At 50.6% G+C, this 26,845-nt stretch overlaps 3 protein-coding genes across 3 annotated transcripts in view; 1 reads left to right on the top strand and 2 right to left on the bottom strand.

Annotated features, from left to right (window-relative positions):
• The window catches only part of PHB2 (prohibitin 2), a 241,086-nt gene that overhangs the window by 37,983 nt on the left and 176,258 nt on the right, over positions 1-26,845 (bottom strand). The window lies entirely within an intron of this gene.
• Positions 10,061-16,741, bottom strand: MLF2 (myeloid leukemia factor 2). The gene is made up of 9 exons (XM_083885300.1): positions 16,694-16,741; positions 16,440-16,513; positions 14,522-14,648; positions 14,027-14,062; positions 12,543-12,596; positions 12,015-12,140; positions 11,519-11,678; positions 11,189-11,429; positions 10,061-10,649 (listed from the first exon to the last, which is right to left on the bottom strand). Exons 2-8 carry the CDS (start codon positions 16,487-16,489, stop codon positions 11,251-11,253), a joined length of 732 nt encoding a protein of 243 aa, XP_083741426.1. The 5' UTR covers positions 16,490-16,513; positions 16,694-16,741; the 3' UTR covers positions 10,061-10,649; positions 11,189-11,250.
• PTMS (parathymosin) lies at positions 23,991-26,787 on the top strand. Its single transcript, XM_083884671.1, has 5 exons — positions 23,991-24,209; positions 24,978-25,049; positions 25,698-25,779; positions 25,929-25,993; positions 26,613-26,787. The coding sequence occupies exons 1-5, from the start codon at positions 24,162-24,164 to the stop codon at positions 26,661-26,663; spliced, it is 318 nt and encodes a 105-aa protein (XP_083740797.1). The 5' UTR covers positions 23,991-24,161; the 3' UTR covers positions 26,664-26,787.

The raw sequence follows: 26,845 nt of genomic DNA, 5'->3' as shown, positions 1-26,845 counted from the left end.
TGGTGATGGTGTCTGCTTGGGGAAAAAAAAACGCAAATCACTCAAAGTGACTCTTGTGAGATGCCCAGGAAAAAATTAACTCGGATTCTTCAAAGGATGCCTCCTCAAGGCTGGCTTGGAGCCGAGTCAGATGGATGTCAGTGTCACACTGCCTCTCCACGACATGTAGCTGATGTAAATGTAAATTGACACCATGACTCCCACCCCCGCTTGGTTCTGCGCCTTGTGCCAAGACTAAAATTTGATTCCCTCAACCTGTGTTTCTGTGTGTGAGCAAACCATGGAAAAAATAATCCAGTGAAGGAAAGCTGGGACCTTTGTCTCTGTGGGGTCTTGTTGGGTTCACTGGCTGGGGTGGGTTTTCTCCTGGGTCAGCTCCCTGTGCAGACAGGTGAGAGTTGGAGCCGAGTCAATGTAGGTGTGAGCGAGTCTTGTGAAGGGGGTGGGGAGGGGGGTGAGTCTGTGCCTCTTTCGGTGGTAACAAGGTGCCATCTCAGATCTCAAACCCCACAAAATGCAGGTTCAATGCCATATCACTGCTTTGCTATTTCCAGCCTGCTGTAATACAGCACTGACTGTCAGTGGGAAAGCCCTGACACCCGAAGCCATGAACTCCTAAAACTTTCAAGCAGCTTTGTTCTGTGTGTGGTCACAGGGCTGGCCATACCAGTTGGCTCTGCTGGGGACAGGAATATGCCAGCTGTCCCAGGGTGACAGCTCTCACTGGCTGGGGTCTCCCAAGAGCTCAGGCAGCCCCACACCTTCCTCCCTTCTGTTGCATGAGGCATCAAGCACCTTGGCTGCAGTTGCCTGGCACAGAAGTGCCAAGTTAGGAGAGTTTTGGTATGAAGTTGCCCAGATGGGAGACAGAAATCTGGCTGCTGGAGCACGTGATGGGGGGGATAGCTGGGCCAGGATTGTGTACACCCACCTAGAGAGACCTGACGGATTTGCAGCCAAAGGGAGCCTACCTGATGAATCCTGTTGCCCATAAGTTGTTGGGAGGGATTGTGACAAAGCTTCCAGTCTTTGGTTAAATTGCCTGAGCCTTCCTCCTTCTGTGTCACATCACCTTCATCTGTCTCTGTCAGGGAGGAGAGGCACTGCACTTGCTGTGCTCGTGATTGTCTGCAAGAAACAGTAACGTCCATGTGTATCAGATGCTCAGTTCCCTGGGAAGGGCTAGGCTGGGATTGAGGTGCCAACAGGGGAGGAGATACCTGTCAAGCACCTGTCAGACATCTGGCACCTCACACCCTTTGAAAGATTGGCTGCTTGCAAAGCCATTGGGGTGTGATGAGAAGGACTGAGGAGAATGGGCTTGGGATGGAGCTGAGCAGCCGGATAAATAAAGCACATGTCCTAACAGCCGCTGGCTGACACCCAGCGGGAGCTGGGCTGGAGCAGTGTCACCTCCAGGGAGAGCTGAAGTTACCAGTAACTGAGGGGGAGGATATTTGTGTCCCACAAGAACATGCTACTGCTTAGGAAGAGCAGCTGTAACAGCTCTTTGCCCCAAGTGTCTTAGCTCCTCTCTAGTCTGTTGGGCTTTTCTATCTAACCAAACTGTGGCTTACTAGACACAAAGGGTCTGTTAAATGCCCTGAATCCACAGTTTAAATCCCAGCTGCAGATCCCAAGAGTAGAGTTGGAAGCCAGCACTGAGAGTTCCAGGCTGGTTGTGTGTGACAGTGCTCGTGTGACACCCTGTGCAGCACAGACTGGGCAGAGCAGTGCCTGAGCTCCGTGCCATGCACTGCTGTCAGCCTTGGGAGCACAGAATCCCCCCCAGAGGTGCCAGCAGCCGGTGTGTGGACCACTGTGGGTCTGGGGGGGACTTGCCACTCCAGCCCCAGGCTGTGCTGAGGCTCCAGACTTGGATCCTCACAGGTCAGTCACAGCTGGCACAATTCCGGCGGTGTCCTTCTGCTGTTATTCTGTTATGTGACATCTGCCTCATCTCCATCTCCCTGGGTCAGCTCATCCCTCTGGGAGCAACATTTGCCAAGCACAGCCACAGATAGGCCTCGCTACCCCTTCCCATTTGCCTGCCTCTCAAGGCTGGCTGTGCTATGGATTTTAGGAGAGTTTGGGATTAAACAGAGCTCTGAAAGTCTTCCATTTTGTTTACTTTTCAAAGGGAGCACCTTTTAAGACCTCCATTAAGAAAAGGAAAGCTGGAGGTAGCACATAAAATTACTTCAGACCTTTGGTAGAACTGAAAAATAAATGAGAGGGTTGCAGTGCAGAATGAAAGTATTGCTGCAAATTGCCTTGCTGGATGGCAAACAGAGGGCAGGAGCATAGGTTTGCCTTTGCCCTTCACCTGAAAACCACACGTTTGTTTTTCACGGCTCACTTCAGTCGTGACTCTGAATTTCAGTTGGAGAAGATGTGAAGATTAATTAATTAGTTAACATTTATAAATCACTTTGAAGATGGCAAGAGTGAGGTAAGTAGTGAGCATTATTGTAAGTTTTCATTTTTAAATGTCTTCTTGTTTTAACCTATTTTTTTTCTGAAGAAAAGAGCGAGAGAACAGACTCTGAGTAGAGGAGAACAGAAATACCTAGACACATTAAGCCCTGCAAAGGAATCAGGTTTGGGGGCATAGAAGAGAGGGTATAGAGGAATGTCCATCCCAAAATGAGAAGCAGGAGATCTGCCATCTCCAGCACAGAAAGTTTAACAACTCTTGTGCAGTGATTCATTGCAACCCCTCTTTGGGTTTCTGCATGGGGCTTTCACAGGGGTTCAGAAAAGGATGGAGGTAGGAGAGGACCTCAACTGAACAACCACTGATGTCCAGCTTTTGCCAGCCGCCTCCAGCTGCCCCATGCCAAGAGGTAACCAGGGATTTGGGTTAATGATGGTAATTATTGCATTCTTGGGGCACAATTTCTTCTGGGGAGCTTGCTGCTCCCCTGCTTAAAGGTTGTGAAGGTGCTGGGCAGCCGCTGCCAGCAGCTTGGCCTCTGCCACAGTGCCTATCTATACTGGAGAGTGGGGAGAAGTGTCACAGTCGGGCAGACGCCCTACAGGACTTCTCCAAGGTTCTCCCCATCCTCCACTGCTCTGTGCCAAGGTACCACTGGAGTCAGAGATAGTCTTTGTGTGCTCAAAATGAGTCAGTATTTTATCTACTGGACTTGCTGAGGCTGCCCTTGTCTCTACCCTCCAAAGGAAACCTTTGGCAGGGTGGTTTGCTCCCTGATAAATGGATGGGCTGGTGTGTATCCAAGTGCTGTTACACATTACCAAGTCTCCTTTGTGCCAGTGATGCTGGCTGGGGGGCACACCTCTGGACAGCACGGTTTCCTCAGGCCTGCCTGGGGGGAGCAGGGAGGATGGCAGCCTTGCCCAGCAGCAGGACATGTGCCCACCACCTCCATCCTCCTGTGAGCTCTTGGTGCCAGCTGAGGAGTGGTGGCTGCAGAGGCCGTGGCGATGCCAGCCAGATTGCATCTGCTGGTCTGCAGGGTGATCATGTGTCTGTGTGGTCCCCCAGGGCTCTGTGCAGGGCTGCCTTGCCTCTGCTCCACCAGGGCAGTGGCTCTGTGCCCCTCTGGAGGCCCTTTGTGCCAGGTGGGTGCCCACAGTCTGGTCTGTTGGCAGAGCTGGCACAGATGATGTGTGTCCCCCTCTGCTGTCCGTGGGGCTGTACCTGTGCACAAAGACCCCCTGACAGCAGCCACTGAGGGCTGTGCCTGCTGCTTGCCACAGCTGGACCATCCTTCCTGGGATCAGGCCCTGGCTCTGCAGGATTCTGGTGCAGACCAAGGTAGAGTAGTCAAAAGAATCTCACAGTTCATGTCAGCTGCCTCAAATGCATCTCTCAGATCTCTGACATACTTCTTGTCTCCTTTGTATGCCCTGGAATAGCTGCTCACTTCTGTGACCCCTTTCCCTTTTTGCCATCCTCTCCATGGGAGTCTGTCTGTGTTCCCACATGCTGGGTTCTTCTTTCCTCATCCCGTTTCCTAGTACTAGTCACTGCTTAGCTGAAATACTCATATAAAAACCACCTGTTTTCTCCACTGGTTCCACAGGCACCCCATCTTTTGGGTGTTCTTCTCTCATCTTCTGCAGTTTTCCAAGACCATCTCTCTTGGTCCAGTATGGAACTAGGCTGGACTATTGTCTGCCTCCTCTGCTGGTGGCAGGCTCTTCCACTGCCAAGGGAAGGAGTTAATTTGCAAAAATTCTTTGTGCAGTGTGCAATTATATTCCTGTTGTGAGGTATTCAATAGGCAGCAAAATGTCAGCTGGATTTGAGAGCTGTGACCCCTTTACAGTAACAGGAATGTTCAGAATTCCTGTAGCACTTGTGCACATGTTAAAAACTACCCTGCACCCTCCAGTTTTAAGGACAAGTAAAGCCCCAGCCCCTTTCAGAGTGGGAGAAAATGTTTCTGGGGAGGCTTTGCCTGCATCTGCCTCTGAAGCATTTAGCACTGGTTTCAGAATGTGGGAAGATGGATGATCTCTTTGGTGAAAGCAAAAGCAAGGGGGTTCCTGGTGACCAAGTGTAATCTCTTATCACTATGGTCTCACAACCCATTGCAAAATCTTTTCAGGTGCCAATCCCAAACTGGTTAATTTACTGTCCCCACTAGTCCTCTTGGCAGGCTGCCCCAGAACCCACCTGCTGTAGTGGTTAAAGTTTTTTAATTTCCAGCTTAAATGAATTCCCAGCTAGTTTATATTCTCTTGTGCCTGTGCCAGCGTGGCTCTAGTTGAAGCTGTACTTCCTCCCTGGTGTTTATTTCCCTTGAGTACAGACTTCACTTTGCTTAACTAACCAAATCAGCCCCCTTGTGCACCGTGAGCTCTCCATACTCTCTCACTTGCTCTTCAAATAGAGTGCAAAAGTGCTCTCTTACCTGCACTTCAAATTAAGCTTTCTTGGCTAGAAATGCACACAGTTCTCTTCCACAGGTGAAGTCTGATCAGCATCTCTCACAGGCACAGTAGCACACACCTATAGCTACCAGAAATGCCTACTAGATTGCATTGTCTTCTCCTTTGGTAATCCAGAATATTTCTTCTTTTCTGATTGTTATAATCAAAGAAGCTCCAGTTTTTAGCTAAAGTCTTGACTTTGTGTCCTATGCTCCTTTTCCCTTTCATTTTGCGCTACAAATTTTAGTCCCTTTGCTGTTACTGACACCTTCAAGGCCACCTATGTCCTCCTGTGTCATACCCTCATCCAATTTGGCAATGTTGCTGGGTTTTATTTATTTACTCAAGCATTTATTCTTTTGCAATCTTTGTTCTCCTTTTCTGTCACTAGTAAGGGATGGAGATTGTGAGGCTAGTGTCTAATCTTCCAGCTTACCTCTGGACATTACATCACCAGCAGTTGGAGATAGGTAGTGTCTGTTCTATTCCTCTTCCTTTTATTACCTTCCCTCCCGCCCACGCTAAGTTTATATTAAGTGCCCTCAGGATTTAAAAAGCCATCCAGATGTGAGGAGATAGTGGAAGTAATAATAATCAAAGTGAAGTTTCCCTATGGGAACAGTTTTTGAAGTGTTGTCTTTAAAAAGGAAAATTCCCAGGAGGGAAAAAAAAATAAAATCCCAGTTACATTTAAGACAGGGCTGAAAAATAAAATCAAGTCCATTTTTTAGAGTGTTATGAAAAGCAAAAAAATATTGCAAATCAACCGATTTTAAGTTATACACTGGACTGAAGTCTATTTTAAATCCTTTTGTTCTCCAGCACTGGAGCCGGTGACTGTAAGATTTTACACTCTAGCCCCATGGCAGTGCCTGTTTGTTTCCCAAACAAAACGTTGTGCCCAAAGAGAGCTCTGTTTCCTGCAGCTCTTTGTGGTCCCACCTGCTTTGAAGCCCTTGTCAAGTCAAAAGGTCTTTTCCTGCCCTTCCCACCTTTCCCTTCAGTCTAGCCCTGTGCCAGTCTGTTTCCCTCTCCTACTCAGAGATTTTTGAAGCCCAAAGGGACTGGTATAATCACATTGCTTGGCTTCTCGAGTGGCCAAGAATTCCCTCACCCCATTCCTGTGCCCACTCCCCAATTTCTCTTTGGGACACCCCATGGGGTTTGGAGTGGGGAGAGCTGGGAAACGGAGGTGTGCTCTACTGCTCTCAGACAAGATCTGCGTTCATCCCCAGTTCCATCGTGAGGTCGCTGCAGGTTTTCTGCTGGGCTGAAGAGCCCTCTACTGTCAGAAGCCTCCTTCCCGTTTAGGTAACGCCAGCCTGTGCTCCAGTGAACTCAGACACAGGGGTCTTGAGTTCATGTTAACCTGTAGGGCTAGGCATTGTTTCCAGGCTTCGAGTCATCCTTGTTTTACCCTTCTTCAGTCTTCTTTGGTTTCCTTTTTAGTGTCCAATACCCAGATTTCCCACAACTGGTTCACTATTGACCAAAGGGATGGACTACCTCTCCTACAAAGAAAAGCTGAGAAAATTAAAGACAATTTGGGTTGTTCAGTCTGGAGAAGAGAAGGTTTTTGGGTGACCTAATTGCAGCCTTCCTGAAGGGACCCTACAAGAAAGATGGAGAAAGACTATTTACAAGAGTGTGTAGTGACAGGAAAAGGGGGATGGCCTCAAACTGAAAGAGAGCAGGTTTATCCTGGATATTAGGATGAAATACGAATGAAATTCTTTACTGTGATGATGGTGAGGCACTGGCACAGGTTGCCCAGTGCCCCATCCCTGGCAGTGTTCAAGGCCATGTTGGATGGAGCTCTGGGCCACCTGCTCTGTGGGAGGTGTCCTTGCTCATGGCAGGGGGGCTGGAACTGGATGGTCTTTAAGGTCCCCTGCAATCCAAACCATTCAGTGATTCTTTAAAGGGGAGAATTTTTACCTCTGCTCTTGGTGAACACAGGCTAATGCATCTCAGTGTAACCCATCTGCACAGAGGAAGAATTATGCAAGTACCGTTCATTTCCTTGGTTGTCTTCCAATCCCAATTCCTTTTGGAGTTCTCCATCTTGGAAGAGCACAGACTATGTTTATGTCCCTGGGTGAATGTCTTTCCTGCATTCAGTGCAGCCAAAAATACCTACTGTTTATAAATAAACACACCAATAGTTACTGACTGTTCAGTACAACTCATCTTTTTCCAACATTTATTACTTTCATTGTTCTTTGGATCCTCGGAAAGCTTCATCAGCACTGGTTTAATACCTTCTTTCAGATCATTAATCAAGTTACTAATGAGCATTAGTTTCAGAACAACATCCTACTGGAAATAATTTCATATTCTATGGTCTCTTTTCCCCCTCATTACTTGAAATCTATCAGTGAACTAAAATTTATAATATTGGCCCTTTTGTTGTTTTAATAATTACTAACTGACTTTACATCAGAGCATAGTCTTGTGTGGCCAGATAAAATGCCTCATGCTGTTGTAACCTCTAACTCTAGGTTGCTGTAGTGCCTTTGTTAACTCGACCCACAATTTAATCAGAAATTATCACAGTTGTTGGACAGGAAAGATTTCGAGAAGTGAGATCACATATTATAAACACTGGGACACAAATAGTTATTTTAAAATTTAATGCATTTTGCAACTCTTATCTTGATTCAATGTCAGTTTACCTAGTTTACAGGTGTGGATATCATCTAATTTTTTATTTATAAGTATTGGCACCAGGTTAACTTTCCCAGACTTCTTTCTCCTCAGTATTCTACAATTCCCCCAATATTTCCCCCATACTTCGAAAAGTACAGTGGAAGATGCACAGACCTTCAGGGCTACCCAAAAAAACATATAAGGACAAAGTTCCTACTAGCCCTAATGGGTTTTATTTTCATGATATATTTTCAATTATGAAAAACTGAATATATAACAAACAAAACCACCTAAGTTTCTGGTTTATTTGCATGTAGCTGGCGCATTCTCATCTGAGGTTATATTATCTATCTTCCTACTAGTGTTTCCAGCCTCTCTCCATCTCTCACCTCCCCTTCCCTCTGTCTCTTTAAAGAGTGTCAGGCCCCTCAGCTTCACTTCAGGTGCCCTACTTGCTCCTTAGGAAGATCCAGTAGTACCACTGAACTGCACTGATTTGGTGCTTCAATTCATCCAATTTGAAGGTGACAGCTATGGGAGAAGGTGCAAGAAGGGATTTTGTCTTCCTTGGATGGATAAGGATGATTTGGGACCATGCCCTGCCCATCTGAAATAAATACTGTTTGATTTTCATGTTGAGAACATCCAGCCTTCTCTTTCTCTGTCTTGCTGGCACAATTGTCAGAGACATTTCAGAAATGGAAGAGAATCATCCCAGCCTTTCCTGTGCCCTGATACAGGAGGTAGATTGCTTTTAAGGGGAAACCATTTCACTTGAAACTGTAACTAATAGGAAAAAATCAACCCGAGGTAGGTGTGTTCCCTTCTTCAGAAAAAACCCTTCTGCTTTCTGAAGTCAGAAGTTCAGGTACCATGTCAGCCTGGGACAAGCAAAGGGGTCACTCTCTCAATATACTTCCCCTACTTCCTGGTTTGGGATCTCTAAAACTCCCCCCTGGGCTCCTGTCTTAACACAGAGTTCTCCTCTCCCTGAACTCCTTTTCCATATTCCTAGACCACCAGTGCCTTGCTGCCCCTGGAGAAGGCTGAGACCTTGGGAATGACTGTACAGCAGTCAGCAAGGCTCAGGCAGCCAGGTAAATCACCCTCCCACTGCGGAGTGGAACAGCACGCAAGGGTCCTACCTAAATCTGTAAGCAGGACAGCACCCAACAGGGAGCAAAGGTGAATCCAGATAAAAGGATTTGAGATTAGATCAAGATTAGGAAATCCATGCCCAAAGAGGAATGGATCCTCACAATCAAAGGTCACTGTTAATCCCCACCACCACCATGGCCACTTTCCTGTTCTCCACCTCAGACATCACCTAAACCCTGGCCAGGACCTGGCAGCTGTCTACTGCCACCATCTCTGTGCTGTGAGCACTTTTCTGAGTTCTTCACTGGATCAAAACACCAGGTGCCACATCTTGCACTGGCTCAAGACTGCCAGAGATGAGGGCTGCTGTTCTTGTAGTCCCTTCTTTCACAGTCTGGCAACTACAAGATGATTTCCACAAAACCTCTCCCAAGCCCTGCTTTTTTCTGTGCAGCTCCTCCTTCAGCCTTGCTTTCTTTCAGGGCTTGCCACAACTATGACACCTCCAGAAAGTCACTCCACTGCCAGGGACAGCAGGCTGCTGTCTTTGAAGTCCTTTCCAAACCAAAGTATTCTATGACTCTTACTGGGGTTTGCCATGGGACGAAACAGCATAGGGGAAGTGGGGACAGAGCTTGCCATGAGCCACAGCTCTGTTCTGCACTTCCTTGAAGGGTGGAACACATGCAAACTCTGCCCTGAGCTTCCAGAGGGTGGATGCTGCATCCTTTTTTCAGGGCAGGACAGTCAGTCCCCAGCAAGGTGTGTCTCTGTGTTAGTGCCCACATTTACAACAGAGGGATACACCGCAAGATCCCAACACACCACTTCCAAGTGTAAGTCATGAATTGATTTCCTGCCTTCTGTTCCAAATAAAACTAATGAAAAGGTTTGTATAAGGGTGTGTGCCAGAGCATGAAACTGGCCAAAAACTCAGGAGATCTTCCCTGGTCCTATATTCCTAATGCCTCTCAATTTTCACCTTATACTGAAGAAGTTAAGAAAAGGTCATTCGTAGCATCAGCCACGGTTGCAGTGATATAATATGAAGATAATGGAAGTATTCCCTGTCTGTGCAGGAGCCCCAGAGGCCCTACTCAGGGCTGCACAGCTGACCAGGCAGCAAGAAAGACCAACCAATTTCCCTTGAGTGCACAGCAAAACTACAGCAATTAGAGGGCATTTTTTGCAAATGGTGAGTACTTGGGTCTTCTTTCACAATTTCCATGTTGAACATCATCTCACTCTGTGACTACATGGGAAGGCTATTAGGCTATTTTCTGTAAGAAAACAAAGCCTTAGAATTTAACACCAAGTTTCTCCTCAGCAATTTTCCAAGGATGTGAAAGTGGTCACTTGATTCCACAGCAGGCATGATCAGGTCAGCTGAAGGTAAAGACTGATCCACCAATTCTTTACAGTTTGTTTCTTTATTCAGTAAACATCTAGTTACAAGTTTCACAAATTAAAAAAGTGGGGGAGCTGATTGAAGAGGGGTCAGGGGGCCCACAGGCTGATCCAGCTTTTGTTCTGCTCCTCCCTTCTCCAATGGACACATCCTTCTGCTTCTCCACAGTTGCACCAAGGAGCAGCAGGGGAATCCAAGCCTCTGTCCCGGTGAGGGGACTGACAGGGGGTTCTAGCAGAATTCCCTCATATTCCTTTCACAGGGGACTAAACACGAACTTCAGAACCAGCCCAACCCAGCACAGAAAGAGTGGAAAGGATGGAAGAGGCAAGGTGGCAGCTCCTCATGCCCAGCACTACTGGCAGAAAGAACAGAGCCAAGGGACAGCAGAGAGGGTATGGGCAATTAATGTGTTCCTTGCACATCAGTGAGATTCCCCATGCCCCACTGCAGCACCCAAATAATGGGGTGAGAAAGAGCAATGCAGAAGATTAGTTGCTTTGTTTCAATTCTTAAGTGGGAGGGATGTTAATACTAAATTTGAGGGTCCAAGTGGTGCTTTGAAGGGGCTTCAGAGTTTCACTGTCTGTACCTGGGAGGAAAGGAAACAGAAGACATAAAAAGAGTAAGTGGTGCCTAGGAAGCAAAAGACAGATAAAGACATGTTTAAACCTGATGTCTAGACATCAAAAAAAAGGGGGAAATGTCCTCTTTCAAGCACTAGATCACATCCTAGTGAGCCCTATTCAAAGCACAGGAGAGCAGACACCAGCACTTACTTATATTTCAAACTGGATGGACAGCAAATGGTCTCTAAGTTCTATACAATGACAATATAAACACTCCACAGATTGCAATCCTACATCACGTCATACTATTTCAGCCATCAGTTCAAGCTGACACCACAAGCCTTTTGTTCATGACAGAGCTGACTTAAACAGCTTCCATCTTCCTGCTCAGCACAGCATCTTCTCAAAATTCACACCTTCCCCTGCTCTCTCAAAGTGGGGAAACACCTTTGCAACTGAAACTTCAAAATAACGTAAGATTAGCGCAAAGGAAAAAAAATAACCCTGTGTCCAAGAGGCAGCCATGCAGCGGAGGACAGGGAAGGAACCTGTTAAGACTTACAAGGGCGTGTAGGTAGATCTGGGGGTGGCCATGCTGCACCCCCCACAAGGTCTGCTCCGAGTTCACCAGTCGTACCGGCGGGACTGTCTGGAGGGAGAGTCCTCAGGGCCCTGGATGGCGAGACGAGTCCCTTCGGCCCGCCGGGCGCCGCCGCCTTCGTGACGCCGGTATTCCAGACCCCGCTGCGGCCGGAACCGCGACGTCTCCCGCCGCCACTCGTCGTCAAACGCGGCCGCGTCGCCTGCAGGGAGACAACCAGCCCGGGTGGGGAGGAGCAGGTGGGGAAGCGGCACCTGGCTTTGCTGGGAGGAGGACACGGGCACTACTCACTTTCATCCATGTTGATGTAGTCCTGCCTCTCCTCCTGGTCGCCCGTGCGATGGTTCCGGGACCGCTGCATGATGTGGGCCCTCTCCCTGATGTGGTGTCCGATCGACATCTGTTCCAAGCCGCTGTCCGAGTCCCTTACGGTTCGTCTTGTCTCACGGATCTGGGGGCAGATTCCCACGTGGGATCAACATTTTCATTCCTCCTCCCAGCCCCCTAAGGCACCCTGATTCCTGCCTCCAGTATTCCAGCCAATTTGCACCGCCACCATTCCCAGGATGTCAGACGCAGCGTTACAAAGAGGGAAGAATGGATTCCCCAGCGCCAGCACTTCCCATTTCCTCCCAGGGGCCCTTGGCACGGTTCAGTGAGTCACAAGAGCACAATGTGCTTCTCGAACTGCAGCTGACTGCAAAGCCAAAGTGCTGCGGGTGGCCACCCACAAAGCCACCAAACGACACCCACCCTGTCACAGCAAAGCCAGCAGCCTCCTCCTTACCCCGCCAGGTGCTGAACGCATCTCTGAGGTCTCCTGATAGACTTTGGGCCCATCACCCAGGTTGGAATAAGAGATGACGGTTGAGGAGGTAAATGTCTGGCAGTTAGCACCACTTGTCATATGCTCCTGCACGAAGGGATGGGGAATGGTGGAAAGGAGGGATGGGAGGGAAGAAGAGATGGCATTTAATTCTCTCTATACAATGAAGTAAGAAGTTACAATAGGAAGAATATAATCTCCATGGATCAATTTTTCTGGAGAATACATCTTCCTGTTAAATTAGTACTTATTTCTTGCTAAACAAGTCCACCCCCACGCTTCCTTCCTCACCCCTCTCCTCTGCCTGCACTCAGGAACAAGCTCTGTCACTGACTCCCAGCGATGAAACAAAGCTTACAGCCTCTGCCACCTCGGCAGGTGTGGCTCAGTCCATCCCAAGCAGCACAGTAAGATGAGAGGCATTAGAGGGATGGCAGAAGCACCCTCAGCACTCCCCTCAATACAGAATGGTTCATGGAGGGTTCTTACCATGTTTCCAATCATGTCGTTCATCATCCCAAACATATCTATAAAGCCACCTGCCTGATAAAAAGGAAAAGAGAACAGAGGAGTAGTCAGTCTGGGAAGAGACATGAGGAAAGAACAACAGACTATCTGCAAAAAACCTGCTGCCTAAAAAGAAAAACCTTGATTTTTTTTCACATTCTTTCAGTAGCACAGAAAAAAAAAAAAAACACCAGAATTTGGCGTTGCTCTTCTCTCCATTCTCTCAGGTTGCATTGCCCAATGTTCTGGTAAAGGTTGTTCTTTTAGTTTGCATCCAACTGCCGATGCACTGGAGTTTTTCAGCCTGAGGACTCAGCAAAATTAGGAGAAGAAATCTCAGCACATGTACTAACAGTGATCTTAAGAAAGTTTCCACTGATTGTTTTCTTTCTAGCCTAGCAACAAATCTGCTCATTTTCCCCTACAAACACCTGCCTTTTCCATCCTGTAAACCTGAATGCTGCAGTAACACCCTGGGCCAGCAGGTCTCACAGGTTAATTGTGCAATATGTAAACAAAATTACAATGTCAGTTCAAACTTGCTGATTTCCTTTTTTTTTTTGTTTCCTCGAGTAGCCTCTTGTTCTCGTTTCCAGCAGAGCAGTACTCACACACAATGCTATTATACTTTGAAGTCTATGTGTTTGTAGTCTTATTAATCCTCCTCTGAGCTACAAAAATTCTGGGACACTGAAGTCTCTTTCATTGAGGCAATTCTGCAGAGCAAGACAGCTAAAGTCGCTGGATCTGGAATAACCTATTTCCACTGTATTATTTTGGTGGAAGACGGAGATCAGCACGCTCCGAGTGTGGTGTTCTCACATACACACAGCCATTCTCATTCCAGCCCTGTTTACCTGAAGTATTCTGCTGGCTTCTCGAGCTGCCACTGCTGGCAAAGGAGGTGCAATAATCCCCTGTGCCTACTGATGGCCAAGTCCTTTCCTTGCAGCCTCACAGCTCCTCCATTACCTCCAGATCTGCAGCTTCTTTTCAGACATATGAGGTTATTAAGGGACTACCTGCTCTTCCCAGATATTAACTGTCCCAATTCCCATGAAATATTGTGCTATAACAGCTTTATGGCTTTTCTCTGGTCAAGGTGCAAATACAACTTCCCCATATATACAGAGACTCTGCTCAAAAACAGCTCACAGACAGGATTAAAACATTAGAGGGGAAACAAGGTAAAGGCCTGAAGTCATAAAGCAACTCAATGAGTGGTCCAAGAGAAACCAGATGCTTCCAGTTTCAGTTCAATACCCTCTTCCCTATTCCATTTACTATAAATCTAAAGCTCATCCTGGTCTCCTCAGACATTCCCATCCTCCCTACCTGGTAGGATAGCTGGTCATGCTCACAGATGGCTACATTTTAGCACTGGTTGCACACAGTGCTGATGAATCTCAGTATGGAGCCATTACTTGGAAAGCCTCTAATCTGACCCAGAAAAACAGAAAACTTACCATGCCAAGCATCCCAAAGGGTGAAACAGCTCCTGCCTGCCAGGAGAACAGAAAAACAGAACAGAGAATGACTTTGCAACAGCCAAACACTAGATCCTCATCAGAACACACTAATCCTTCACAGAAACAGAACTGGGAACACTCAGGCTCTATGAACAGATCAAGAAAGCATCCCATGGATTCCTGGAGGTTCAACCACATCACCCCTAACAAACCAGACATGAGGTGATGCTCCTACATTTCTCCCCATTATATGAATTCACAACACATGTCTATTCCTTTCCTCCCATCCAACCTAGAATGCAGTTGCATTCAACACGTTAATATAACAGAGGTGGGGTACAGAGAAGGACCAGAACACCACTGCCCAAGAGATTTATTCTGCACCCACCACCTGTGTGGAGGAGAGGGGAGTGCCCAACCCAGGGAAGGTGGGAGACAGAAGCTGACAGATCAGTTTGAGCCATTCCAGCCTGTGCTCAGCCCCCCTGTTACCTGCATCCTGCGGCCAGCCTGGCGAGCCCCGGGTGTGGAGCCATCCGTGATGCCGAGGAGCGGCCCGAACCCAAAACTCCCAGACAGCATCCGGTTCATGTGCTGCCGGTGGATGGCAAAGGGATCCCTTGGGGAGAGGTGGAGAGAACAACGCTGAGGACTAAGCCCCACATAACCCACTCCTCACAGCTCTGAGGTTTTCTTACACAGCTGTACATCCCTTCCCGAGCTGAAAATTCAGAATTCTGAGAAGTCTGTGTTGTCTATGGTGATTCCTGGGGCTGGAAGGGACCTCTGGATCCCATGATATTTCTTGTGATAGAAGGTTTCATACCATAGAAGCCCTCTCAGGTACTAATTTCTGTCTGCTCAGAAGGAGGTTGGTGTTCCGCTTCCAGTACTGCTCTGGAGCCAAGTATGGACAAGGCCACTCCATCCAGAACCTCACTGCTCCAACATCTTTTGTAGGGAAGTGCACAAAGACCTTCCTGGCTGCAAAGTGAGGGCTACATTTAATGGCACCAGGGAGTGGGAGATCCTACATATTGTCCTCTCACCCCTCCATGTACACAGACACAAACAGTGCAATGCAAGACTGGAACCTCCAGAATGGACTGCATGGCCTGACACCCCTCTGCCCCCCAGGACTTGAGACCACATACAGCTTTTCCAGATTTGAGGGAGAAAGGGAGCAGTAACTGGGATCTCTTAACTGGTTTTCTTTCCCTTCTTTTGCAGCCTCCACTTTGAGGCCTGCACGCATTCACACACGTTGGTGAAGCAAGAGGAGGAAAAGGAAGGTAAGGATCAGTCACAGAATACGGTGGCCACAATTAAACACTTCTGGGAAATACCATAGCTTTTTTCCTGCACACGCTTTAGTCTGCAATTATCCCTCTTGAGCTTTAATGACCTCTACAGCACAGACTCCAGAGATCACAGAAGTACCCACTACAAACCAATACTTTTCTGTCTCTACTGGAAATGCTTCCCATAATAAAAGCTAGACTCATACCTGCCACGTTAATGAGAACGCAGTGTCATTTGGTGACTAACTGGGACATCAAGGTCTCCTCTCCTGCTAATTTGCTCACTGATAAAATTCTTGCTTACTACTGATTTCATAAGCAAAAAAATGCACTATTCTTTGACCTGCATAAATTTCACCAAATTTCTAGTAGTGTCTCGTTTAACATAATCAAATTCTTCCCGTATTACAGTCTATTCCTTATCCACTTAGGCAAGGGCTGCCAACTTAGTGTCACTGCCAAAATTTATCAATAGCATCCGATTTCTGTACTGAGGACAGAAACAAAAACATTCAGTGAAAGGAATCCCAGGAAGAGTTCTCGGGACCTTTGTTAGATTTCAATACTCGCGTTTCAAGACTACCCGTTGTCTTCTCTTTACTTTGTTCTCACAACTTGTCAACTGCTTCAGCAGCCTCGTCCAGCTCCATTAACGACTTCCTGTGCAGCGCAGCAACAAACACTGGACAGAGCAGCAGATTTTATCTACCTCAACTGCAACCCTACTTTGCATAAGACCAAAAAAAAAAAAAAAAAAAAATCCTTGCGCAAAGAAAAAGATTAGTTCTTCCAGCCCTCTCTTCCTCTCAGAGAGGCTGCGATGCCTTTTGGCCTACTTTATTACGCTTTCCTCCAAGACCGCGCTCTAATATCGCAGAAAGGAGACTGATGCGATCCCTGTTATTGGCCGTGCAGCCCCTGCGGAGGATGTTTGTGTGTGTCCCCACACAGCCGCGCTGCAGCGGCGCTCGGGGCCCGCCCGGCCCCTGCCCCTGCCCGCCCGCCTGTGGGACGCGGGGGCAGCGGCGCCTCCCGGGCCGGGCCCTGCCGTGCCGCAGCCCCCCTCCCTCCTCCTGCCCTCGCCCCGCAGGGTGCCCGCCCCGACTCACATGGCGAACATGGGGTCCTCCGGCTCGCCATCCCTCATCAGCCGGAACATGCTGCCCTGGCTCGGGGGCGGCCTCTGCGGAGGGGAGAGGGCGGTGAGCGCAGCCGGGGCTGAGGGCGGGGAGGGAGGGGCGGAGCGGCGGAACCCGCCCCCCCGCCGGCCCGGACAGGTGATGGCAGCGCTCCCCCCGCCCCCGATCGCGGTCCCGGCCCGCCCGCCGCGGCCCTGCCCGGTCGTATCCCTGCCCGGCCGTGCCTGCCGGTGTCGGCGGTCCCGGTCCGGCGCAGCCCGAGCCCCCGGGCCGCTCACGCCTCCGCGCCCATCGCGCCCCGGGCCGCGCTGCCTCCGCCCCGCCCGCCCCGCGCATGCGCGCCCGCCCCGGGGGAGGGAGCGGGCCAGGCGGGGCTCGCGGTACAGCGCCCCCTGGCGGCCCCCGGGCGGCGCCCCCGGCCCGCTCCTCCCGCCGGGAATGGGAATGGGGAATGCGGTGGGAACAGAGGGACAGGGCGAGCCCCACCGCCCCGCACGGTTTCCTCACCACGGGCAGCGCGGAGACAGGCACTGACCCCTTCTCTCTGCGGACCACTGACAGGACCCGTGGGAATGGCATGAAACTGTGTCGGGAGAGGTCTAGGCTGGATATCAGGAATAGGTTTTTCACCCAGGGGGTAGCTGGGCACTGGGACAGGCTCCCCAGGAAAGCAGTCACAGCACCAAGCCTGACAGAGTTCAAGATGTGTTTGGACAACGCTCTCAGGCACAGGGTGTGACCCTTGGTCATGCTCCTGTGCAGGGCCAGGAGCTGGACTCGATGATCCTGATGGGTCCCTTCTAACTCAGAATATTCTGTGATTCTGTAGTAACCCCTGTGGCTCATGGCCAGTTGGCTCCTGGCCAGAGTCCACAGCGAAGCCTGGCCACTGCAGAAGCACCACTTATCCCAGGCTTCCTGCACGGCATGAGCATGTAGGAGGCACCTACAGAGCTGTCTGGCTGCCCTGAGCACATGGACAGCCTGCGCACGCAGTGCTCTGCTGGCAGAGGCAGGGAGGATAAGCCAGCTGTGGGTCATCACTGATCCTGGACAGCCACCAGCCATCACAGGGGAAGTGTAGGTACTTGTGTGCACCTACAGCTGTGGTGGGGAATCTCCAGAAAGCAGGGGGATGACGCCTCTGTCACCATCTCTGGGGAATGCTGGTTGCCTTCAGCTACCACCAGCTCCACTGGATTACAGGGAAGAGAGCAGACTGACTCATCCCAGCTCCAGCTCAGGGCACGCTTCCTCAGTGCTGCTTCTGTTGACTGTTGCATCCGGCCCACCATGTGCAGGAGCCAGACTGGACCTGTGCCAGAGGACTGGAAATAGCAGGTTGCAAGAAGTGGTTGAGAAATCGAGCTCCTGAGTTGTGGCAGGAGCCATGTCCTTGGATTTCGGAGCCTGACAGAGGAAAATGACCCAGTAGCATGCTTTACGTGTGGAATGCATGGAGGACTTGGCAATACTTCTTGTTACGGCAGGTCTCAAAAGTGCTTGGTATTGAGAAAGAAGACCTCTCACGGGAGGCCCGTGTCTGTGTGCATGCAGAAGGCTCTTCAGAAGTCCCTTCTGTACACAGTAATTGCATTCTGCAGAGGCTGAAACCAAAATGTCCACAATAGGGGAACTGTCGACAGCACAATGGTGCAGGATCATGAGGTGGACACAAGTCCTGTGGGCAGGGCACAGGCTAAGCAGGGCCAAACATCTCAGACGGAGGTTGTTCATAAGTGAGCTGCTCAAACAGCCTCCTGCCACCAGCTCAGAGCTCATATGTGAGTGCTGAAGCTCACACAAAGCCCTTGGTGCTGCCTCAGCCTCTCTGATGCTGCTTCTGCAAACCTGAATCATCCTTCAGAGACCTCCAGTCTGGAAAGCCTTTCCTGTCTGGTGTGTTTTCCTTTAGCTCTGAGGCTCTCTTGGTGTTTGATTGGAGTGTGGAATTGACCTCAGATGTCAGGATGCAAAGGGAGGTAAAGAGCTTCTAGGGCAGAAATGTAAACATTTCTTTGGGATTTTTCTTTTATTTTTTTTTTTCTTTTCTTTCTTCTTTTCCCCAGATCTGGGATGAAATAAATTGCTGTCCTTTTGATACCAGTGATCCTCCCACTCCTGCAATGTCCCAGAGATGGTAGGGCTCTCTCAGTTTTTCCAAACTATAAGTCAGGCACTGCTGCCTTCGAACACATAGGGGAAAGGAACAGAAGAGAGTCTGGAACAAACACTGCCTTGCAGATCCTTTTTCTGTCCCTAATGCTGCTCCTCTGCAAGCGCAAACCAAGGGCTGGGTTTGTGAGACTGGGGGCTGACACTGGGGCTCTCCCTGGGTATTTCTGCAGTCCTTGCACCTGATGGACACCTTACTAAAGGCTGCATTTCCAGGGCCATTGCCAGGTCAGCAAACCTTGAGGGAGCTTTGCTTGCAGAGAGTCATGTTGGAGACAAACGCTGCATGAAACCCTGGAAGGAGGAATTGGAACGGCAACCTTTTTTGAGGAATGTGGACGAGGCGGGCAGCTCTGAGGAATGCAGGATCTGCTGCTGCAGTATCCCTAGGAGGGGATTCTGCAGAGCACTCACCACGTTATGCCCGACAAGGGGATGGCCATTCCCTGGGTCGCAATAACGAGCGACGTGGGGCTGTGAATGAAAAGCAAGGCTCCCATATTGCTCCTCTCACACTCTCTATTCAGACCGCCTCTCTTTTCACCATGAATAATAATAATAAAAAAATTATGTCTCTCCATTTCCTTTTTTTTTTTTTTTTTTTTTTTTTTCCTTTGAGCTGCCCAGGTTGTGCTGGGGGGAAGGCAGGAAAGGAGGGAAGGGGAGGGAGAAGGCGCTCAGCAGGCAGCCCGGAGGAGGTGAGCGAGGGAGGGATGGAGAGCGATGGATGCTGCTGCTGCTGCCCGCGGCCCCCCCGGCATCTCCGGCATCCCCATGGCACGGCCGGCCCGGGGACAGCAAACTGAGCATCACCTGGGGAAGGCAAATAAAGGGCACGCTGAGAAACCCTGCCCTGGTACCTGCTCCCAGCATTCGGGCCAGGAAGGCAGAAACAGCTTCGTAACGCGCCCGAATGTTCCAGGGGCCCTGTGGACGCCTGGAAGACAAAGAAATCCTCGTTACCAGAAGTCAGAGCTGCCCACAGCCATTTCCTCATTGGTTGCCTTCATCTGTGCCTCTTACGTAATCCTCACCCAACAAGTAACTCTGACCTCAGATGAAGGGCACCCCGAGCGAAGGACAGCTCTGATTTGATCCTCAAGTGTGACAATTCATATTTGGGATGCTACAGCCAGCCTGTGGTGGCTGCAGCTTGCCTTGCGTGGCAGCGATTACTTTCAGAATATTGTGCTCGTGTTAAGAGCGTGTCTGTCACACTGTGAGTGAGAACCACGACCTCCATCTGTGCTACGTTAGCAAAGAGAGGCTCACAAAAAATCACGATTGAAAACATCCCTCCCCTTTCCAGTCTTCTGACAGGCTGTGTCACCCCTCGTCGTCGTTCCCTTCTACTCCCTCTTGCTTCCTTCTCCTTGTGTTACCTACCCTGCTTCCCAACCCTCCTGCAGGGCTCATTTAAATCTGCTGCCTCTCAGGAAGCCATTTCCCAATGCAAAGTTGGCCGGTGGTTGAATCCTTGGGTATTTCCTCTCAACTTCAGTATGCGGCATCGTGAAAGAAGAACAAAGCGGATTATCTGCCGGGATTGTTAATGGGCACAGAAGAGAAAGATGAACAGCGTGGGTTAAATATATAAATGCATTTAAACACGTTCCCTCTGCACATTGAGATTTTGCTAGTTTTGCTGTAAGTGAAAGGACAGATGTTCTCTGTTTCTGGATTTATGTAAATCTAAGAAAATTTAATGCAAATACACATCCTTCTGCTCTTTTGTTATTCAGCAAACAGTTTGGAAGAGGTTTGGAACCACTTAGGAGTTAGCTCAGTAAATATAATTCTTAAAATACCCAGTTATTGTGTTTTGCTTTTGCTCAGAAAATGGCTCATAGTTACTTAGTTCAGCCTTCAAAATAAACACAGAAGTCACCATCCCCTCTGCCCCCATCAGAACACAGTGACATGACTAGCAAGGTAATAGACCAAAATGCATAAATAATTGCTTCTAGGTGCATTCACCCCACATTTTCTGGGAGCAGAAAAATAGATACCACGCATGAAAGCCCAAACACATCTCAACCACGTGCTCACGTATGATGGCACACGCCTGCAAGCTCAATAGAAAAGTACCATACTTTCTACACTCACAAAAGAATGTAAGAGAGGGAAAATATCCTCTCTGTAGACAAACAAGCATGTACTGCACCTAAACACATGCACCACATAAACACCAAGCTCAAACAGGGTACGGCACCAAAATTGTGACACTGTATGGAGAAAATGACATTCCCATTGTTGTCTAGGCTGCAGGCAGACACGGACAGTGTCTGTTCCACACAATGATCTGTTATGTAACTTCTGCACCTCCCTAATTTTGTCTAAGGACATAAGTCCCCAAAAAGGATGGAATATATTCTGCTGAGTTGGCAAAGCAACTGCAGACAAAGACTACAGAACATACTGAGCAGGGACTGGCATCTGCAGAGCGCACAATGAGTGTACTTGCGTTTGCAACAAAGGGGAAAGCACAGATGGGAGAGAGGAGCAGAGAAAAGCTGCAGATCGATCTGGCAGGCGAAATGCAGAGTGGCACAGATTAGGTGGAGGAGCAGAAGTCACAGGGAAGAGCTAGGTGAGACAGTCAATGGATACCCTCAGGACTTGAGGGAAGCAGCTGCACACTAGAAGCCCAGGGCATCTCACCGAGAGGAGCCAAAGGGCAAGAAGAGTTGGAATGCAGAAACAGGCAGGTCACAAGGAAGGAAGAAGAGTTTCACATTGGATTTAAGGGGAAAAGCATAGTTGATACAATCATGCAGTGCAAAATGGGATGTGAAAAACACAGGAGGGGATGTGAGATGAATTTTGTATGCAAGATACAGGATGCCACAAAGAGAAGCCAGGGAGACGGCGATGGGAAGAGTGCTGCCCAGAACACAGGTAGGAGACAAATGCCAAGAAGCAGCAGATGAGGTAAAAATTGCAAAGAGGATGTGGTGGGGAGCTTGGAAAGGACAATGTGAGATTGCACACTGCAAGTGCTGGGGAGGAAAGGAGAGGTCACTGCTGCCATGCCAGTTTGTAGTGCTGACCAAACAGCTCCATCCCACAGGTTGGTGGAAACAAGCTCCCCTTGCACAAACAGGTGTTTGTCTATTTGTATCCAAGAGAGCGCAGTCTGTGTCAACACGGAGCTTTGGGCATGGGAACATCTCTGAACGTAATCCTTTGCTTTCTCCCCTCTAGGATGTTGTGTCAAGGCCTGTTTGTGCATTAATATGAAGATGTCTTTGCCAAGGGATATATGTCAATGTAATTTCGTGTTTTCAGTAGTTGAGTGTGTAAAGGAAAAGGATAAAATCCTGGATTGGTGAGAACAGCAGAGAAATGAGCCATGCACCGTCTGACAAGCAGAAGCAGAGAGGAATAACATCTGGCCACTCTATAGATTTTTTTTTTTTTTTTTGGGGGGGGCCTCATATTTTTAGGTATATATCTAGAAATTAAGATTTTCTTCTTGCAAAAGAGGAGGATGAAAGAGGGGTACTTGAACCAAACCAGACCTGGGATGCTGACAGCAGCTAGACCTGAGAAATTGGCCAGATGGGTTTTGTGAAACAGTAGGGGAAAAAAATTAGTGCATGCATTTTCATAATTTGGTTTATTTTGGTACTAGTCTAGATCTGTGTGTCTGAGTTACAGGACTGTTTTTTGGGGCAGGCACTCTGCACTGTGCGTAGCTGGGAAGAACGTTAATTAGTCAGATCATGAGAGAAGCAGCTGTAGCTGTGGAGGAGATAAGATGACAAGGTGGGGACCTTCTACCTCCCTGTCACACAGAGTATAATTTATCCAATTTCTTTCATACTTTCCTTCAGGAGGTATGTACTCAGTGCCCTCTGTTCCACGAATACCAATGGCTTTGGCTGTTAAATGCTCAAACTGAGACACATTCGATTAAACTCAAGAGCACCAGCTCTAAATCCTGACTTTGCACAGAGCGTGAGTTTGTATCTGAAGGACAAGAAGGGCTCATGCACCTCAACACATTTTTCAACCAGACGGATTAATAACCTTGCCTTGCACCTGTGAGAATGAATGAGTACACGTGTACATCCCCATGTGCTCATGTGCACGCTTAGTTCTGTATGTAGGTAGGCCTGCAAACCCGTGCAGATTTATTTTTTAATTTTGTATGAGCCTGTGACTAAGAGCGGGACAATACAAACCTTCTGGAAAAGGTGAAGGGAATTTAGTCATCCCAGTCTGCTCAAGCTGATAAACAACGGGCTGAAGCACAGCTAGGGGAACATCTGTTTCATTAGCAACAAATCCCTGCAGCTGCAAGCCGCCACCTGCGGTTCTGCAGGAAGGACCTTTGGCTAAAGGGAGGCTCGGAGTTGGGCGGTGATCCTTCCCAGCCCGGAGTGAGGCACGGCCGGCGTGTCTGCCAGAGCCCGCGTTCGAGGCGGGCGGGCTGCAGGGGTCAGTGTTGCACGCCGTGCTGCCCGGCCGGCGGCCCGGAGCGGGCGGTGGGTCCCGGGCGAGCAGGATCCGAGCCCAGCGGGATAATGCCCGCGCCCTCGCGCGCCTTCCCGCCGCCCCACGTGCCAGCGGCCCCTCTCGCCTCGCACTGCATCAACGGCCCCGCGCCCCCGCGCTGCTCGCCGCCAGCCAATGGGAGACCTGTTGCCAGGCAGAGAGCTCATTTGAATGGCCCAATCAGGCGCCCCAGCCCGAGCCCCTCCTTATATGGGGACCGGGAGATGAGCTCGCTAATCCGCCCCCCCGCCACCGCCGGCTGCCCCGCCCACTCCCTCCGCGAAGCACCGCCCACCCCCGCCTGAGGCCCCGCCCACTCCCTCAGCCGCGCGCAGAGCGCGGGAAAAGCGCCCAGCGCCGGGCGGGCGGGCAGACGGGGGGGGAAGGTGGGGAGGAGCCCCGCTGCCGGGAGCGCTTCCAGCGGGAGGAAGGGCGGGCAGCTGGAGTGGAAAATTCCAGGCAGGAGGCCGCGTGTCGCCAGCGCTGCCCTCCCACACGGCCCCGCAGCGCCGCTTCTCGCCTCCCCCGGATTCCTCCTGGAGAGAGCCAGCCAGCCTGTACGGGCGGCACCCCGGGCGTGCTGCGGGCAGAGAGCTCTGCTCCCCTCCCTGGACACTGCCCGCCGGAGCCGCAGCACCGCGGAGCGGGACTTTGGGCTGCCCTCGACGGGGCCGTGCGGCGCCTTTCGGGGACCCGCGGTGCGCCCCCGCTGCCGGGCTGAGCGCACATTGTTCTAGCGGCCCGTCCCTCTCTCCTCCCTCCTCCGCCTCCCGTCCCTCTCTCCTCCCTCCCCAGGTCCCTCCTTCCTCGTCACCGGCGCTGTATAAATCCCCTGCCCCAGCGGATCCCCCCGCCGCGGGAGACCCTGGTACTTTGGCCCCCGGGGCGGGATCCTGCCGCCGCCTGCGGACCGCCGGGACTTTGCGCTCCCGCCGCTGACCCCTCCTCGCCCTCTCCCTCCCTCCTTCCCTCGCACGGTTCCCACCAGCCTCTTCCCTTCGCAACCGGGGGGCCAGCATGTCGGAAAAACGCGTCGAGGAGGCACCGGCGGAGCTGAGCGCTAAGGTGAGACACCTCCCTCCCCGCCCGCTCCCCTCTTTCCCATCCTGGCAGCCGGCCGCGCTCCCGGCGGGAGGGGAGGGGAGGGAATGGGGGAAGCGGGCGGGGGGGGGGGGGGCGCTCCGTGAGGTGCCCTGGCGGCGGGGGGCGCGCGCGGCCCCTCGCGCGCCGCCCGGCCAATGGGGGGGCCCCGAGGGCCCTCGCGCCCCCCGCCCCGCCCCCGCCCCCCATTGGCCGGGCGGCGCGAGCGCGCGCTGGGCCCGGCTCCGCTCGGGGCCGGGGCGGGGGGGGCAGGAGGGAGGGAGGGAGTGAGGGGAGCCGTGTCACCGCCGAGCCGGAGCGAAGTTGTGTGGACACAAAGCGCGGGCCTCGCATGGCGGGGGAAGGAGGAGGAGGGAGGGGTGGAATGGAGAGAGAGAGAGAGAGAGGTCCGGAAACGCCTCGATCCTACGGACAAGCTTTCTTTTTTTTTTTTCCTTTTTTTTTTTTTCTCCTTTATTTATTTATTTTTTAAAATCAATCGTTAAAACTCTTCCCCGCCGCTTCTGGTTTCCACAGGCGTGTGCGGGCTAAAAGTAGCTGTGACGCGCGTTCGCCGCTGTTTTCCTTTGTCAGGCGGGCGGATTTAACGCCTAATATGTCTCCTCGCCCGCTATCCCGCCTCTCCTCCGAGCCGCCTTTGTTTAGGCATCCCCGGCTTTTATTGCCGCTGACCGCCGGAATGTTGTTGGTTTTTTTCCCCCCCTCTCCCCCCGCACCTAATTTCATATATAGGAAAGGAAAGAAAAGAAGGAAAAACTCGAGGAGAAGGCAGTCCACAAAGAAAAGAAGAAGGAGATAGTGGAGGTGAGGCCCTTCTCGGGGAGGTTTTGGTGCTCGCTGTGAAGGGAATATGGGGGATTGGGAAAGAGGGCAGGCCGAGGGAGCTCAGCATGGAGGTAAAGGGAGAGTGAGCTCTTGGATAATTGTAGAGAATGAGCCTTGAAGGGCTTAGTGTAGTCAGCACAGCCCATCAGGGAGAAAAAAGGTCAAAGACGGGGCTGGAGCAGGGAACAAGTGGGAGAATGTGTCACGGGAGACGTGGCCCTGTGCCCACTGAGGTGTCCTGAGGCACACAGGGAGCGTGTGCTGGAGAAGGTGGGGGGAGGAACAGTGAGGAAATGCACAGATTGATGAAGGTCGGGAGGGATCTGGAAGCAGATGTAGCATGAGCCTTGGCTAAGTCATTAGCCTGTAATCGCAGAGATGCTTTGGTTGTTGGGAGGGATGGCGGCAGCTCATCAGGATGTAGGCTCGTGGGAGACGAGGAGCTTCATGTTGTTGGGGATGGACTAGGAGTGCTCAGCAGGGGTGGTGGGAATAACTGTTGAAGTAACAGTGTACTCAATGCTCACCTGAAGTGGCTGAAGCCCTGGAAATGGTGCTTGTAGCAAAGAGCACGTGGAAATGCCATCCTGGCACCAGTTTCTGCTCTGACCAATTTGTTTCATTCAGGATGAGGAGAATGGAGCTGATGAGGATGATGAAGAGAATCCCGATGATGTGGATGAAGAAGAAGGTGGTGATGAGGATGAAGGTAGGGAAAATTGAAGGAATAGGAGGCTGCAGAGGAATAGAGGATTGTGGAGGGAAATTCCTTCTCTGAGCCCTCTTGACTGTGAGATTACATTCCCTTAAATGCTGCATCAGTTTAACCCCTGATTTTCCTTTCTTGCTTCTGCTTAGAAGCAGATGAGAATGGGCAAGAGCAGGATGGCCACGCAGAGAAACGATCTGCAGAGGAGGAGGAGGTGAGTAGTAGTGTGAGAATAAAGGTGGGGAGAAGGAATGAGGCTACTTGCTGTTTGTTGATCAAATCCATGTGGATGCTGCTGCTGAGAATCTCAAATTGGCCTCGGGTCTCATTGCTTCAGCAGCAGGTGGGTAAACAAATCTAATGTGGCAAGGGGATAGTAAATCACTGTATGCTCCTTGTAGGATTCAGGTCCTTCCACCAGCAGTCATGGTGCTGAGTAAGTAAGAGAGAGTTGAGGTGCTGGAGGTTGTGCTTGGTGATGACCTCTGAACTACCTCTGTCTTCTGGGCTTCAGGCCAGGAGATGGACCTGTAAGGGTGGGCCCAGGGGTCAGCCTGGAGTGGTGTGAGCCTCAGCTTTGTACACCTCCTGGAAGTAACAGCATGGGTGTGGTGTCCCTCTAAATGGAACTGTCCACATCTTAACCACGACCAATGCAACAGCTGTGTCAGCTCCAGGGTGCTTTAGAGGGGAGTGGCTTTAGGGTGGGCCTAACAGAGATTGCCATATGGAAGAAAGAGCAGCAGTTAAGAATTTAGTGGAGAAATTATATACCTTGGGATGGTGACTGTTTGATGGTAACTTCTCCTTTTTTCTCCCCATGGCTGATGCAGGATGAAGTGGATCCAAAGAGACAGAAGACAGAAAATGGCTCTTCAGCTTGAGTCCTCCCCTCCCATCTCCCCTGTTCCGTCCATCTCTCCTCCTCCATTCCAGCCTGTGCTTGCACTGCCCGTTAGCCTCTGGCTTCACACAATCTCAGATGAGGAAAGATTAGAAATGCTCTCAAACGGGGAAGACAGCAGTTCCCTTCTCACCCAAAGACCTAACCCGTCCATGACATTCC

The sequence above is a fragment of the Zosterops lateralis genome (genome assembly GCF_965231275.1).
Source record: "Zosterops lateralis genome assembly, chromosome: 2".
Taxonomy (NCBI): Eukaryota; Metazoa; Chordata; class Aves; order Passeriformes; family Zosteropidae; genus Zosterops; species Zosterops lateralis.
This window is presented reverse-complemented; position numbering and strand designations above follow the sequence as displayed.

Bases quoted from the DNA above. Each gene is read 5' to 3' on its own strand.
- MLF2 (XM_083885300.1), bottom strand. From the start codon at position 16,489: ATGTTCCGGCTGATGAGGGATGGCGAGCCGGAGGACCCCATGTTCGCC. The intron at 12,141-12,542 runs GTAAGAACCCTC...CCCTTCGTGCAG, and splicing joins ACGACATGATTGGAAACATG to GAGCATATGACAAGTGGTGC. The intron at 11,679-12,014 runs GTAAGGAGGAGG...ATCTGCCCCCAG, and splicing joins TGCGTTCAGCACCTGGCGGG to ATCCGTGAGACAAGACGAAC.
- PTMS (XM_083884671.1), top strand. From the start codon at position 24,162: ATGTCGGAAAAACGCGTCGAGGAGGCACCGGCGGAGCTGAGCGCTAAG. The intron at 25,780-25,928 runs GTAGGGAAAATT...GCTTCTGCTTAG, and splicing joins AGGTGGTGATGAGGATGAAG to AAGCAGATGAGAATGGGCAA. The intron at 25,994-26,612 runs GTGAGTAGTAGT...TGGCTGATGCAG, and splicing joins GATCTGCAGAGGAGGAGGAG to GATGAAGTGGATCCAAAGAG.